Here is a 15,397-nt window from a genome sequence, read left to right as displayed (position 1 = left end):
CTCCACTGTTTCAATATGGATAATCGTGGCACTATTATGTACTACCTTTATTGTGATATAACCAATGGAGGGTTTATTCTGGAATAATGCTAATCAGGTGGGGACATTTTAATTAGGGATTTTTGCTGGAGTAGGTCAGATCACTAAAACCACTGGCATTCAGCAGGCTTAGGTTGTCTTTTTGCTGTTAGGGATTAGATTTATAGCAGATTAGTGTCTAAGAAAGTGACTTGGAAGTAATTTACTGAATTGCTCAGGAAAGCAAGCTGGTAATGTGAAATACAGCCTTTCACATCTGGGCACTGGTACAAATGCAACCAGCAAAATAGTAATAGAATGGTTGTTATTTGGAGTGTGTGTGTGCATAAATATGTGTTTGCCATTAATTTACTTGAGCACTTCATTCCACTTCCTAGAGGATAGGCAAATACTAAACAAGACAGAGTTTGTGGACTTTCAGAGGGGTGCACATTTACAGAGCATGTCTTACTCAGAAGGACTCTGATGTAAGTATGTATATATAAGATACATAGAGCCTGTGTGGTGTAGCGGTTAAGAGCAGTAGATTTGTAATCTGGTGAACCGGGTTATCATCCCCGCTCCTCTACATGCAGCTGCTGGGTGACCTTGGGCTAGTCACACTTCTCTGAAGTCTCTCAGCCCCACTCACCTCACAGAGTGTTTGTTGTGGGGGAGGATGGGAAAGGAGAATGTTAGCCGCGTTGAGACTCCTTCGGGTAGTGATAAAGCGGGATATCAAATCCAAACTCCTCCTCCTCCTCCTCCTCCTCCTCTTCTTCTTCTTCTTCTTCTTCTTGATAAACAGTTCTTGCAGACATGTAAATAGGATATAAATAGGCATATGCTGATCTAGGTTTTTTCCTGTTATGGAGTGTAATAGATTCATAATGAGATCTTCAGTGAAATGGAACTCAGAATGTTTGTGGCCTTTTCCCTTTTAGGCTATACTTGAAAATGACCTGACAGACTTTGCTAGAAAGGGATGTCAGCTTGTGGCTGCTATCAGTGGTGGCTGATGGCCATTTACTCTGGTAGGGCAGAACATCAACTGTAGAAGGAGCCAGAAACAATGTAAGGCAGAGCTCACTCTTGATTGTTTTGTCCCTATCTTCCTCTCTGCTGTGTTCTGCAAGGAAAACATTGAAACGAAGGAAGAGGAAGCTGTCATAGGCAGGGACGTCCCCTGGACTGGTTGTAAGTAAGAAGGCAGGAAGATGGGGACTGGTTAAGGGTAGACTGAAGCTGGTGGACCTGTGCTCCATTCTACCTAATGGACCAGCCCCTACTAGTTGCTATTTTGGATCCTCAGAAGACTCAACTGAATTGAGATCATTTTTTTTTTGTCCTAGAACTACCTATAATAACATAAGGTTTACTTCACACCTAACATCTTTAGGTATACACCTCAGGATTTGCTTTCACTCTTTGTCTGTGTCTGACTGCAATCAGAGGCACAATTAGTTGAGTTACAGGAGACCCCTTTCCAGTGGTGGCACCTATCCTGTGTAATATCGTTTCTCAGGAATCTCCGTGGTCTCCAGTTTTGTAAGGCTTGAGGCAAGTGGTTGAGATGTTCCCATTTCCCCAGGCTCTTGGTTTTTTAAGTTTTCTTGCATTTCACTGTGATTTTATCATATATTTAAAATTATGCTGCAAGCTGATTTTGTGGGGCATTGCAGTCAAAAGATGGGTTATTAGTTTTCAGAATAACTGCCTGCCTAATCACAGTCGGTTTGCTGAAGTGCAGAAAGGTCTAGTGAATATACAGACCTCTCCGGCGTCTTTAGTTTGATGTCATCCACTTCAATAGTTGAGCTTTCTGACTTTACAACTCCCTTTTGGAGTATGCATTTAGATAAGTGATTTTTAGTTTGTGTTTTCTTCCACAGCATGTACAGCTACTTATCATACCATTACCATTTCATCCTTTTCAAGAAAGTTTTCTGTTTCATACTTGTCTTTACTAGACAGTTAGTATATCTGAGAGTAATGTTTGTGTCCCTTTACTGAATATTTCTGGGAAATGAGTGGGAAATTTATGTTAAGAAACTTATCATTGTCTTCTTTGTGATAACATATGTCATCTTCAAAAAAGCGATCTGTGGCAATCTGGACAAAACCCAAATTGCTGTTTGCTCTCATTGAGCTCTAAAGAGCGGTTTTCCCCATGGGAAGCAGCAGGGCAAGAGGAAGTGTGGATAAGCCCTAATAGGCCAACTGAACAAAGACATGGATAGTTCCCCGGAACTAAAAATGTTCAGGCTACACTCTGTGACTTTGTGTTTGTACTCCTTAAGCAATTTTCTCTTTACTTTTAGACCTTTGTTAAAATTGGACATAAACTATTTCTGATTGAGATGCCTGCTGCTAAGATCTGCAGCTGGAGATATTAGCCCCTGAATGATGGGAAGTCAGTTCTTTTACTCAAGTTATTTGCATCACATTTAAATATATGGTTTTTCATTGCAGTAGTGGCAGAAAGTGTTGGCAGAGCACATAATTTAGGTATTAAATAATAAGGAGTTATACAGAAGCTTACTTTTAAAACGTTGTTCCGAAACAAGTTAAAAGATGTTATCTAAATTATTCTTAATGTTGATATCCGTCACCACTAAACTCACTTTAGATTTATTTGAATTGGTTTTATTTCACTGTCAGCCTTTTGATCTTGCTTTAACAGTGGATCCTAAAGTTGCTTTCAGTCAATCAGACTTACTGTGAGATTTGGTTAGAAGCAGGAAGTTCTTACTGGACTCATTTCACTTCTTCACTTCAAAGGTAATGTAAGGATCAATAAATGTTGCTTGAAAGAATACTTAAAATTAATTGGAGGATGATCCTCCACCCTTTGTAAATCTGATCCTGTTCTCTAACCAAAAACCTCTTGGGTTATACATTTGGATACATTTGATTCATTTTAATGCTACTCATTGCATATTTTATTGAGAATTCATAACACGGTAAATTACAAATGGTAGATGGATTAGTTTACAGTGGTACCTCGGGTTAAGTACTTAATTCGTTCTGGAGGTCCGTTCTTAACCTGAAACTGTTCTTAACCTGAAGCACCACTTTAGCTAATGGGGCCTCCTGCTGCTGCTGCACCCACGGAGCACGATTTCTGTTCTCATCCTGAAGCAAAGTTCTTAACCTGAAGCACTATTTCTGGGTTAGTGGAGTCAGTAACCTGAAGCGTATGTAACCTGAAGCGTATGTAACCCGAGGTACCACTGTATATCTTTGTCACTGGAAAATAAAGCTGCAATCAATTCAGATGCCATGGATTATTTAAGTCAATTTGGGCAAGACTGAATTGCAACATTACAGATTTATTAACCCTGGATGCACTCTTGCAGGGTTGCATGTTACATTTGACCTCTTTATTTACTAATCGTCTTTGGATCTGCGTTGTCCTTTAGATCATCGTCTCTCTGTTCTTGGAAAATGCACATTAAATTAAGGTGGTTTGGTAGCTATGGACTAGCTAATTATCCCATATTCTGTTGTGAGCTTGCAGTAGAACATGTAAATCTTGCAGTAGAACATGTAAATAGCATTGCTGGTGCAAGGCAACAGGTTGCCTTCCTGCTCTGAGGCAGGAGGATGCTGTATGGATTCTGCAGACAACATCACCAGTGCACAAACACATTGTGCATGTTTTCTGTGCAGGGGTTTTTGAGACTCTAGAAGGTTAGAAATATTAAATTTAATACTATAATAGATAAGCTTTCAGTGCAGGTAAATCTATACTTTTCTATTTATAGGCTCTGTGAATCAATGGAAACAGCTGCCAAGCTTGTCTGGTTTTTCTAAGCTTCTGAAAGTCACAGGCATTCTAGAGTCGTATTTACTTTGAATTAAAGTTTTAAAGCCCTTTGAGTCCTCCAGTCTGGACAGTAATATAAAGGATTTTTATTTATTTTTAACGTTCCCCTTACTTCATATACAAATTGTAAAATTGTTATTTTAAAGTTACAGGATGGTTAAAATTAATATTTCTTCCACTGAGAAATATTGAATAATTTGGATTAGTTTGACAGTGATATATTCTGATCTTGATAAATAGGCAGATCCACAAATCTAGTTGTTTTCAAACAAAATAGGAAATGTAAAACTAACAATAGCTCACGTCCCCATTTCTCACTAATCTTATCTGTTGTGTTTCTTAGTCACCCTGCAGTGTCACCCCCTTTCCCCATGTTGGTCAAATCAGGATAAATTAGTGCCTTCTTTCCTCTACTTTATTCACCCTACTGAATCAAGGCCACAGTCTCTGAGACTCTATTTTTTTAAAAAAATATACTTTTATTAAAGATTTATAAGTTTACAAAAATAAACTCAAGTTGTGTTTTCTACAGATCAGTTTCATTTATTGTAAGACATTAGTGTTGCATGCAGTATTAGGTTAGGGGGGAGAGGGGGGAGGGGGAATGGTGAGTGGGCTCTATTTGACTGGTTAGAGTCACATTTTAGTAGGTCTTTCTATACAGAGTGTGAGAGGAAGCTTCCATGAATCCCCTTCCTCTAGCCTTTCTTTGTGTGTAACATGAACATTAGTGTGGGAGGGATGTAATCTTGGAAATATTTCAGACTGCCCTGAATTGATTAGTTTAAAAATGAATGCACTTAATAATCTTATGTAGCAACCACATATTCTGTTCAGCAGAGATTTTTCATACCATAATAAACTGCACAATCAAAGACAGGCTGTTTTATTACACAGTCCTGATTAGCAAGGAGGTGGAAATAGGAGAAGTTCTGCATCTCCCCTGGTTATGGGTATGTGAGCTTCATGCAGGTACACGCTGTGACATTTCCACGCCAGAGCAATGTAGGTCTTCCCTTTAGGGCTATTTACAACAAGAGAGAAAACTGCACAACCACCACCTCCTCCTCCTCCCCCTTCCCCTCCTCCTCCTCCTCCTCCTCCTCCTCCTCCTCCTCCTTCTTCTTCTTCTTCTTCTTCTTCTTCTTCTTCTTCTTCTTCTTCTTCTTCTTCCTCCTCCTCCTCCTCTTCTTTGGTGATCACTCGTAGCCGAGTAAGATTGTGTTCCATAAATACAGTTTTAACAATGAGTCCGTAAGTGACTGTGGAGGCTAGTTCTAGATCCACATGTCCTTCCACAGTGGGGACATAGGTTTCCGGGCAGGAGTTGATCACGGTGTAGATTTGCTAAGCGTGCCTTCCTCCTAGCATGTTTCTCCCTTGTGTCCTGAGTTTGGGTGTCTTCAAAGCCCATGACACCTTTGGTAAAGTCAGGCCAGTGTTTCTCAGTTGTCAGTGTTTATACTACATTTTTTAAGATTTGCCTTGAGACAGTCTTTAAACCTCCTTTGTTGACCACCAGCATTATGCTTTCCATTTTTAAGTTCAGAATAGAGTAGTTGCTTTGGAATACGATCATCAGGCATCTGTGCAACATGACTAGTCCAACGAAGTTGATGTTGAAGAATCATTGCTTCAACTCTGGTGATCTTTGCTTCTTCCAATACACTGATATTAGTTCGCCTGTCTTCCCAAGTGATGTGTAAAAATTTTCGGAGACACCCTTGATGGAATCTTTCAAGGAGCTGGTGATGGTGTTTATAAGTGGTCCATGTTTCACAAGCATACAGTGAGGTTGGTAGTACAATAGCTTTGTAAACAAGCATTTTGGTTTCCCTGTGAATGTCCCGGTCCTTGAACACCTGCATTTCAATTGGGAGGAATTCGCACTCACAGAGCTCAGGCAATGCTGGATTTCGGCATCAAAGTTGGCCCTTGTGTAAAGATAACTGCCTAGGTAGGAGAAGCGATTGACATTTTCCAACATTACACCATTGAGTTGGATTTGTGGCGCTGCAGAGGGGCTATTTTGTACTTGTTGGTGCGGCACTTTGGGTTTTTGGATGTTGAGTGATAGGCCAAGTTTTCATAAGCTTCTGCAAAGATATTTAGAATGGTTTGGAGGTCATCCTCTGAGTGTGTGCACACTCAGCCATACTGCTTCCATCGCTCAAGATATACCTACCTAATCTCTCTTTCTTGTGCTTATTGTCTGATCTTGTCTACCCCATTGACTTGTATGGAAGACTGGTATGTGACGTAAACAAATAAATAGGCTTTCCACCTGCCACATGAAGTGAGAAATTCTGTATCCCCAACAGATGTACAGAAGCCAGCTGAGAAGTTTTGTTAGTTTTACTTCCCTCAGACATCTTGGGTCATTCCTTATGACCAGGAACTGACACATATCATCAAAGAAAGAGAGTTGTTTGACTGATATATACACACTATATCTTCAGAGTACATTCTTTCCCTCAAAAAATTGGGGCACTGTAGTTTGCCACTCACATTACAATTCCCAGAAACCCTTAACAAACCACAGTGTGTGTTGTGTGTACACAGCAAGGTCGGCCCAATACATTTTGGTGCCTAAGGCAAACTCCAAAATGGTATGTCCCCACACCAGGGGAGAAGTGAATATCTACATCAGAAACAAGGAAGCAATAAAGATTAACATCAGGCTCTTCTGCCCCTATGGATCCTGCTGCCTGAGGTGGTCACCACACTTTTCCTCATGGGTGGGCTGGCTCTGGAAGGCAGTCAGAGTTCTGAAACTAAGGGAAGATGCTTTCATCTTACAATCCCCTTGCTGCAGACTTACACTTGTATATTGACACACACAGTTTTCAAAAACTGTAAATTGCAGTCTCAATAAGTATTAGGGAATTATTTTAGCCCACTGTTGCATGCATGTAAACTTTAATTTAAAATATTTTCTATTGCATCTGGGTAGCATTGTTTGCATGCAGATAAAATGTAATTGCTTGGACATCATACTGAGATCAATAAATTAAGGAGGTGAGCTCTACACAGTTCATAAAAATTAGATATATTTATATACTTGAACTTATAACAGGGGTGTGCATGAAGAATGACTTATAGTTTATTTTTTATTTATCTGTGCTTTCCTCCCAGTCCCTTTGCTCAGTGATATTTCAAAGAATGTTCATAAGGATTTTGATGCCAAAGGGAAACTGTTAGGTAGAATTAAAACAACTGCATTCCATTTAGTAGGCTAGAAGAACTATTTGATCCCAGATTAATTGGATGTTGCTCAATAAGCCTTTTTCCCTTTTTTGTGCAGCGTTTGGAAACACATGAACAGAGATTATTTGCAACTTCACCCATGGATACAGAAGTAGATCTGGAAGGCTACCAAACTGCATTAGAAGAAGTACTCTCATGGCTTCTGTCTACTGAAGATTCTTTGCAAGCACAAGGAGATATATCCACTGATGTAGAAGAAGTTAAAGAGCAGTTTCACACCCACGAGGTATGTGTGAACAACACAGATTGAAAAACCAACATAAACACTTCACCATCTGCTAATTGCTGATCTTTTATCTGTTTTGCGCATTAAGACCAAAAGCTTGATATTCAATTGGTACTTTGGTCTTCCTTTTGCTCTTGCTCAAAAGACTGTGTTCTAGCAACAGCCAAATTTGTTTGTATTAAAAAGTCTAAAATTGTTGTCAAAACATTTTATTGAATAAAGTTTAGAATTTTCAATAGAATCTGTAATTTCTAAATACATCTTTCTTTCTCTGGTGGTAATCTTTGTTAAAATTGTTTTTGAAGGGTTTTATGATGGAATTAACAGCTCACCAGGGACGTGTTGGTGATGTTTTGCAAATAGGCAGCCAACTTCTGTCATTTGGGAAGCTTTCAGAAGATGAAGAAAATGAAATACAAGAACAAATGAATCTTCTTAATTCACGATGGGAAAATCTCAGGGTCACAAGTATGGAAAAACAGAGCAAGTGAGTAAATATAAACTTGGGCAAACACTTTTGTAATTGGTGAAAATATTGTTGCAGGGTGTGCTGTTTGGTTCAGATTTTGTTGTATTTCTCTTGCTTTGCTGCAATTTCATGAGCGTCAAAATTGATTGTAAGAGAATGGAAGTGGAGCACAACAGATGGACAAGAGCCACAGATCTGCAAGCTCACATTTTAAAAGGCCTTATTGAGAGAAGTTTCACACTCAATACAAATGTTATTCCCACATAAACTTTTATCTTGTTATTGCACTTTGTTAGGAAGGGAATGGGGACTTTCCATACCTTTGCTATCCCTATCTATGTGAATAAACAGCCTTGGCAGTTTCAGAACTGGCAGTCAAAAGTGTAGGAAACAAGCACGACAACTTGCAATCCTAACGCAGAAAGAAAAGTATGATCTGATAGGTATCAGTGAGACCTTGAGTCTCATGATTGAAATTCAGCACTTGAAAGGTATACCTTGTTCAAAAGGAATATATCCAACATAAAAGGATGAGGAATTGCATTATATGTTACGAATATATATGCCAGTATGGAAACACCATTGAAAGAATCTGAGTAGCAACTGAAGGAAAGCAAAACAGCATACTACAGACTGTTCAGTCAGCTAGAAAGCATGGCTGATCCTTTCCTGAATAACTCTAGGGCTATTTCAAGCAGCCTAATATCTGCCCGACGTCTAACTGCTGAGAATGGAACATTTTTAAAGATCCCACAATCAGACTCCTCTCCCCTATGCCCCCTGGGGCAAGAAGGCCATGGATTTGAAGGAAGAGGCAGAGAATCAGAGGGAATCACTGTCAAAGATGTCCCATGGATTCATTGCTGCCCCAGAAATTTTGACACAGGATGTAGCTATACGAAGTTGTCTTGCCATTCTCCAACTCTGATATGTCCATCCCAGAAGTTCCAATCTAGCATTCTTCACAAGTAAGGCCCCTTGAGCTAAAGAGGCTTCTCCCCACTAGGGCTGGTTGATTGAATCAATCAATCAATCAATCAATCAATCAGGCTGCTACTGAAGCAAGATTCAAAACTTTTGTCAGGAGTTGAGCCTCTTGAATGTCATGCCTTACTTTGCCTCTGTTGGATTTAGCTTATCAAAGCATAGACATGCTCTGTATGGATTTTCCTTGCTCGTTCCTTCTCTTTGTCACTTGACTGTGATTGCTGTGAACCTCCTGTTTGACTAGAACCCTTGTTCTACATGGATCATCATCTGGAACAGAACAGTGACCAATTAATTCTTGCCTAGTCTTGCTGACAATTTAATCTCTTAGAAGGTAAAGAAAGCGGCAAGGGACTCTACTTCTCTGGACTTATGCCTGACCAACAGCAAAGAACTGGTTGATAAGCCTTCAGATAAGTGCTCATGCCATCTTGGGAGTTCACAAGAGCAAGGGATGTGAAAACTGAAGCTAGTCAGATGTGTGCCCTGTGCTTTAAGTGAGTGAGAGCGGTTCCAAGAGCGATAATCAAAGCCATTTCTGATTTAGTTCAATTGGAATTTTACTTCAGGATCACACAAATCTGACAGAACCTAAGATAAAAAAACAGCCTAGAACAGTGTGATGATAAGCTGCTTTAAACTATGATGAGATTAATGGCATAATTATCGTTTATAGTAGAGCTCGATTAATGGAGCTCCCATATTGCAATGAGAGTTTGTCATATATATGTAGGTTTCTTTTTAAAAGCAACTTCGTTTTTTTTAATACAGTTATGGTTGATTATGTCATTTCAACTGGGTGTACTGCTTTCTATTCCAGTTCCAAAACTATAATTTCCTGTTCTCTCCTCACCTTTTGTTAAGGAAAAAGGTGTATTGTTAAAATAGTACAAGACCCATACTTACATCGGAACAAAAGATTTGACAGTATTGCCAATCAAATACACAGTGTTTAAATAATTTCAGAATTGCAAGGACTGATGAAAAATACTGCCAGTTTAAAAACGGAACAGTCATATTTATGTACTTAGAAAATAGGCATGTGTTCTGTGGATGTATTTAAAACACTATTATTAAAATAAACTTGGCCCTAGTTGTGTGTTCACAGTGTCCTCAGACAGGTCAACATTAAAATTTGGTGCGTTTTGATATCAGTTGTTCTGTGCTTCCCTTGAACATTAGGTATCTGTAGCTTGAGTTTACAGATTGATTCCAGATTCACAAGGTCACAGAGATCAGTTGGGTTTAAAAATAAAGCTGCCAGCTCACTGGTAGAAACTATTCTTAAAATGGGGTTAGCATGTTTTAATTTGTAATTAAGAGCATAAAATAGTCCTGCTAGAACAGTCCAGATTTTGTTAAACATCCTGCTTCCAACAGGATGCCTCGAGGAAGCCTGCAAGCTGCGTATGAAGGTGAACACTACCCTATGGTTGCCTCTCAGGCAACTGCTTGCCAGTGGTGATATTGCCTTTTAATGGGGAGGTTTCATTTAGCTTCCATGAATTTGTCTCATCACCTTGTAAAGCAAGGGTAACTATTGTTGCAAGCACATTTTTCTGGCCCTCCCAGACTACTCTGATTTCAGTAAAAAGGTTAAAGGATCCCTGCCCATTAAGTCCACTCATGGACGACTCTAGGGTTGCGGTGCTCATCTCGCTTTATTTGCCGAGGGAGCCGGCGTACGGCTTCCGGGTCATGTGGCCAGCATGACTAAGCCGCTTCTGGCGAAGCAGAGCAGTGCACGGAAACGCTGTTTACCTTCCCGCCAGAGCGGTACCTATTTATCTACTTGTACTTTGACATGCTTTCAAACTGCTAGGTTAACAGGAGCAGGGACCAAGCAACGGGAGCTCACCCCGTCGCAGGGATTCGAACCGCCGATCTTCTGATTGGCAAGCCCTAGGCTCTGTGGTTTAAACCACAGCGCCACCAAAAAACTTGATTTAAAGTACACACAGAACTGCGGTGGGCATACTAAAGGGGATGTATGTTTCCCCGACCACAGTCATTGGATAAACTATTTTCTCTGTGTGTGTGCACGCATGTGTACATGGCAGTGTGTTCTGACCACATCCACCACTGGTATGTGGCCCCACTTGGTGGGGCCCCTGGGTGACTGCAGTCCTGGTGCCAAAAAGAGGATTAGCCACTCCTGTTTTAAAGCAAGCCATGCTGGTGAGTGTCACCATCTTTCGTGCCAGCTGTTTCTTTCTTTTGTGCTATGTAAAGAAGTACTTTTATTTGCCTCTCGTCAACCAATTTTATCGCAGGATTTTGATGTCTAGTGTTACTTTTCCCATTCCTGCCATGAAAAGTCAACAGCTTAGTGGCTTTTCATGGGGGATGGAAAATGATGCCTCAGGTTGGTACAATTGTATTTTTTATTCATAAAAACTGGTTGTTTTTTATAGTGATTATTGTTAATGATTTATTGTGTTTAATGCTGAAAGCCACCTGATGTTAAATGTGTGTTGGTTTTCTCCAGTTTTTCTAGCTCCCTGCCTTTTAGATTAGGCAATCAGAATTGCACTCCATATTCCAAACAGGGCAACACTTTAGATATGTGTAAAGTCTTTGGTAATATTAGCCATCTTATTTTCAATCCCTTTACACATAAGGACAACCTACTCCTTTTTGAACTTGCCATTCTTTAAGAGAGCCTCTTGAATGTACCATTATTATTTTTTGCCTTAGTGTGTTGTTTTGCTGAATTGATTGTGTTTTAATTGACTGGATTATTGTTTTGCGTGGTTTGTCATCTGCTCCATTTAGTAAGAGAGAAATGTGGGTTACAAATGTTAATAGAAATAGAGGAACAAGTAATTCCTGATATGGAGTTTCTTTTATTTCTGGCACAGACTGGGTTAAAAGTTTTAATGGTGTTTATCGGTCATGACTCCCAAAATCTTTTTCTTGGTTAGTCACCAACAGTTCAGTGTATATGTGAGCTTAGAAATTCTTTTGCCCTGATATGCATCACTTGCTTCAAATGACAAGTTCCCAACAGTATAAAAGGTATTGGGATAATCAGTTTTGTCCTTGAAGTAAATAAATGCTTGAGGACAATGTAATAGTATATCATTTTCCTCTCTTTGGGTAAACTATAATTATTTTGATTGAGGAAAGCATCCTATCAAAATAAAGCTACGTATGCCCAGAAGAATCAGTAAGGAAAAGCCTTGGGAAAGCAGTAAACCCTAGTAATCTGAAGAACAAAACTGGCAAGAATTGCTGGGCTTGACTGGTTCAGACATTGGGAATCAGAGATTAGCCTCCTGTGCTGGAAGAATACTTGGTTATAGAATGGAATCATAGATAGTTCGATTTGTGGCATGTATAATACAGCCTGCCATCTTGCCCTGATGGATAAGGAGAACAAGCTGATAAACTGCCACCACTCAGCTCCCAGTGGTGGTCCCTCTCTCTTCTAACTGCCACCATAGGAACTTCTTACCCTGCAGAGAGGAGGGGAAAAATAAGTTGCAACTTCCAAGTAAACAGTCATATTTCAATTTTATGGTGTGTTTTTTTTGGGGGGGGAAACGTGATACTGTTGCAACAATCTTAGGTAAACCATTCTGTGGGGACTCTGAACAGGGGCATATAACTACTTTCAATAAATAAATATAAGCATCACGACTTGCAATGTCATGTGATGCCAGATGGTGAATTTCTTGTCATTAAATGATATAAATATTCTAGAGTTGGTGCCTATCCTTAATCTTGACAGTGTTACTGGGATACAAGTTTATTAACCAGAATTATTAGAAGGAAAATGTATACAGTGGTACCTTGGGTTACATACGCTTCAGGTTACAGAGTAACCAGAAATAGTACCTCTGGTTAAGAACTTTGCTTCAGGATGAGAACAGAAATGTGCTCCGGTGGCGCGGCAGCAGCAGGAGGCCCCATTAGCTAAAGTGGTGCTTCAGGTTAAGAACAGTTTCAGGTTAAGAACAGATCTCCAGAACGAATTAAGTACTTAACCCAAGGTACCACTGTATATGTTATTTTTAAAATATATTTTTATTCATCGATATAATAATGCACCAGAACAAAAGAAAATTTGAACTATTGTGTTCTTACTTTTGCTCTTTACTGCTTAATCTGCTAAAGGTTTTTCACCTACTCATTAAAGCTTACTGCCCTCATAGATACCAATATTTTGACTCTCTTGCACAATTGGCAACAAAATAATGCATGAAGGCTTTAAAAATTGAATCTGTTTAGTAAAAGGTCTTGCCATGACAAATTAAGTTATGGATATTTTGAGAACAAAAAGGCTGGTTTAACATCGAAGCACATTGCAAAGATTTCATAATTGTCCTTAAATTAGATTTCAGTATTAGACCTTCTGTTAAACATTAGCTAAAATAAATGTGTGAAAGGTTAGAGGAAAACTTCAGACAAAAAAATGGTGAAAAAAATAGCTTTAAAAAATCGCTTTCAACCATAATGTTCCTTGTCTCAATAAACATTGATATACCATGTTATAATTAAACCACTGCCATATCGTAGCAATTTTTTTTTGTATGTGATTGAGATCCATTTGCTTCTGGGCTGAGAGACTGGAAGCTGATTACTGAAGTAAATAGCAACACTTCACCACAGTTTGATATAATATGATACAGAATGAAACGGTATATTTGAAATACTGGGTCTATAAATATATGGACTTTTCCTTAGCTATCTCAGAGGCTATCAAAAACACATTATACAGAGTTGCCTAAGAGCCCAGAAGAAACTGTGAATTGGCCAGTCATTCTAAATCTCTCAAATGGTCTTAACAAAGAACTTGTGGGGTGTGGGTGGGGTATGGGGTGGTGAAAAAAGATTAATGATAAACATTAACACTAGTTTAACATGATAAGAGTTGTCCTCTTTATTTTTGTAGTGTAGTTGAGGCACACTGGTGGTCGGAAACTAAAAACAAAGGACTTAGAATGACTCGATAAAGCACTTGAGTCAGTCACAGAGTGTGGCTGGTGAGGGAAGTCGTGGCTTTCTAAGAATCCCAAGGGCTAAACAGAGAGCCTTAGAGGGCCGTATTTGGTGTCCCCGTGCCTGAGGTATCGCATCCCTTGCTTAGATAAACAAATATGAATTGACAAAGGACTTCTCTGTCCGCTTCTTAGTTTTATCCCATGGTATGTATTATTCGCCATATAATTCAATAATAAAGCATTCCAGAATTGACAGCCCCCTATAAGTCTTCACAATTGTTTGGGAAGGTTACTTCCCTTCTCTCCCCCACCCAACCCACCCTCAAAAACAAACCAACAACCTCTCCTGACTGTTAAAGATTCAAAATGTTGGGTTGTTTTGTAGGACAGGGAAGAGGTGAAAGAAGAAAAAGAGCCACCACTGTTTGTATTCTTACTCTGTCTTGCTGCTTTCCCATTAATACTGATGCAAAAAAATGCACTGGGATATTTAGGGAATGGTAGAGACATACTGGTCTCACACAATACAGTTGTAGTTGTTGTTTGTGTTGCAACAGTTATAGCAGGGACTTGGATCTCTATCTGGATTTGACCCTTTCTCAGAAGTCAAAATATTTGCTTCTTTGACATTATTATATAGGGAAATCAGTTAATACAGTGAAATTATACCATTCCCAAAAGTAAACAACATTTAAGTGAATATGGTTTTGTTCATTTCTCTTCATATGTTCTAATTAAATCTAAGGAGATTCTGTGGATCATGACCATAATCTGAAAATTCCCCAAAGGCAAGCAAAGTGTTGCTTTTCTAATATGTAAAGTGAATAGTATTCTGAGGCATAATTCTTTTTCCTTGACATTTCCAGTGAGAAGGATTTTGCCCTTTCAATAGTCCAGTTGTTGACTTTTGTGAGCCCTAAAACTGGTTATTGAATAATGAGTATATCACTATGGCCATTTCGCTGTAGTTAAAATATTACTAGAAATCTCTGTGTTTTAACATGCTGAATCATCAATCTACTGTAATATGAATGGTTCTTAAGGAAAAATAATTTTGATTGCCACTGATTACCATTAAATACATATCTGCTTCAAGGAAATTCTCTTTTATTTGATGCTGCATCTAGATGACATTGTAAACATGTTTGGATGGTCATCTGTCATGGATGCTTTAACTGAGATTCCTGTATTCCAGCGCGTTGGACTAGATGACCCTTGGGGTCGGTTCCAACTCTACAGTTCTATGATTCTAAATAATTATACTCCAGTGTTTTCCCACAACTTGTTCTAGATCTGTTTTGTGGCCCATGTTAAAAAGAAAATTTAATAGAATTTTGGTGCTAGTATGCATATGTCAAGTGCTATTGAGACATATTAGGGATTCTATTAATTACGTATTTTCTTTGCAGGTACAGCCCTTTAATTTCTGCCCTTTAATGGCATGTCCTTTAGTGGCAGCAGGACTGCCTGTTAATTACCACTTCAATAGTATCTCTTAGTTGCCTTTTAAGGACAATTTCCCTTCTTGTGGAGGTATATATTTCCTTTGGACCATTACTGAGTGTCCAATTAATGAGGTCGCCTGGGTGGTCCCACACAACTCAAACAATAAAATAATTCAACCATCAAAACTTAGAACAGAAACTATAACAATA

At 39.1% G+C, this 15,397-nt stretch overlaps 1 protein-coding gene across 10 annotated transcripts in view; it reads left to right on the top strand.

Annotated features, from left to right (window-relative positions):
* DMD (dystrophin) overlaps positions 1-15,397 on the top strand; it is a 1,007,479-nt gene that overhangs the window by 370,315 nt on the left and 621,767 nt on the right. For all 10 annotated transcript variants that reach the window (XM_081908923.1, XM_081908930.1, XM_081908919.1 and 7 more), the window contains 2 exons: positions 7,152-7,340; positions 7,646-7,827. In XM_081908923.1, the coding sequence (XP_081765049.1) occupies positions 7,152-7,340; positions 7,646-7,827 (371 nt within the window). The remainder of the gene's footprint in view (positions 1-7,151; positions 7,341-7,645; positions 7,828-15,397) is intronic.

This window comes from Podarcis melisellensis, assembly GCF_964234715.1.
Source record: "Podarcis melisellensis genome assembly, chromosome: 4".
Taxonomy (NCBI): Eukaryota; Metazoa; Chordata; class Lepidosauria; order Squamata; family Lacertidae; genus Podarcis; species Podarcis melisellensis.
This window is presented reverse-complemented; position numbering and strand designations above follow the sequence as displayed.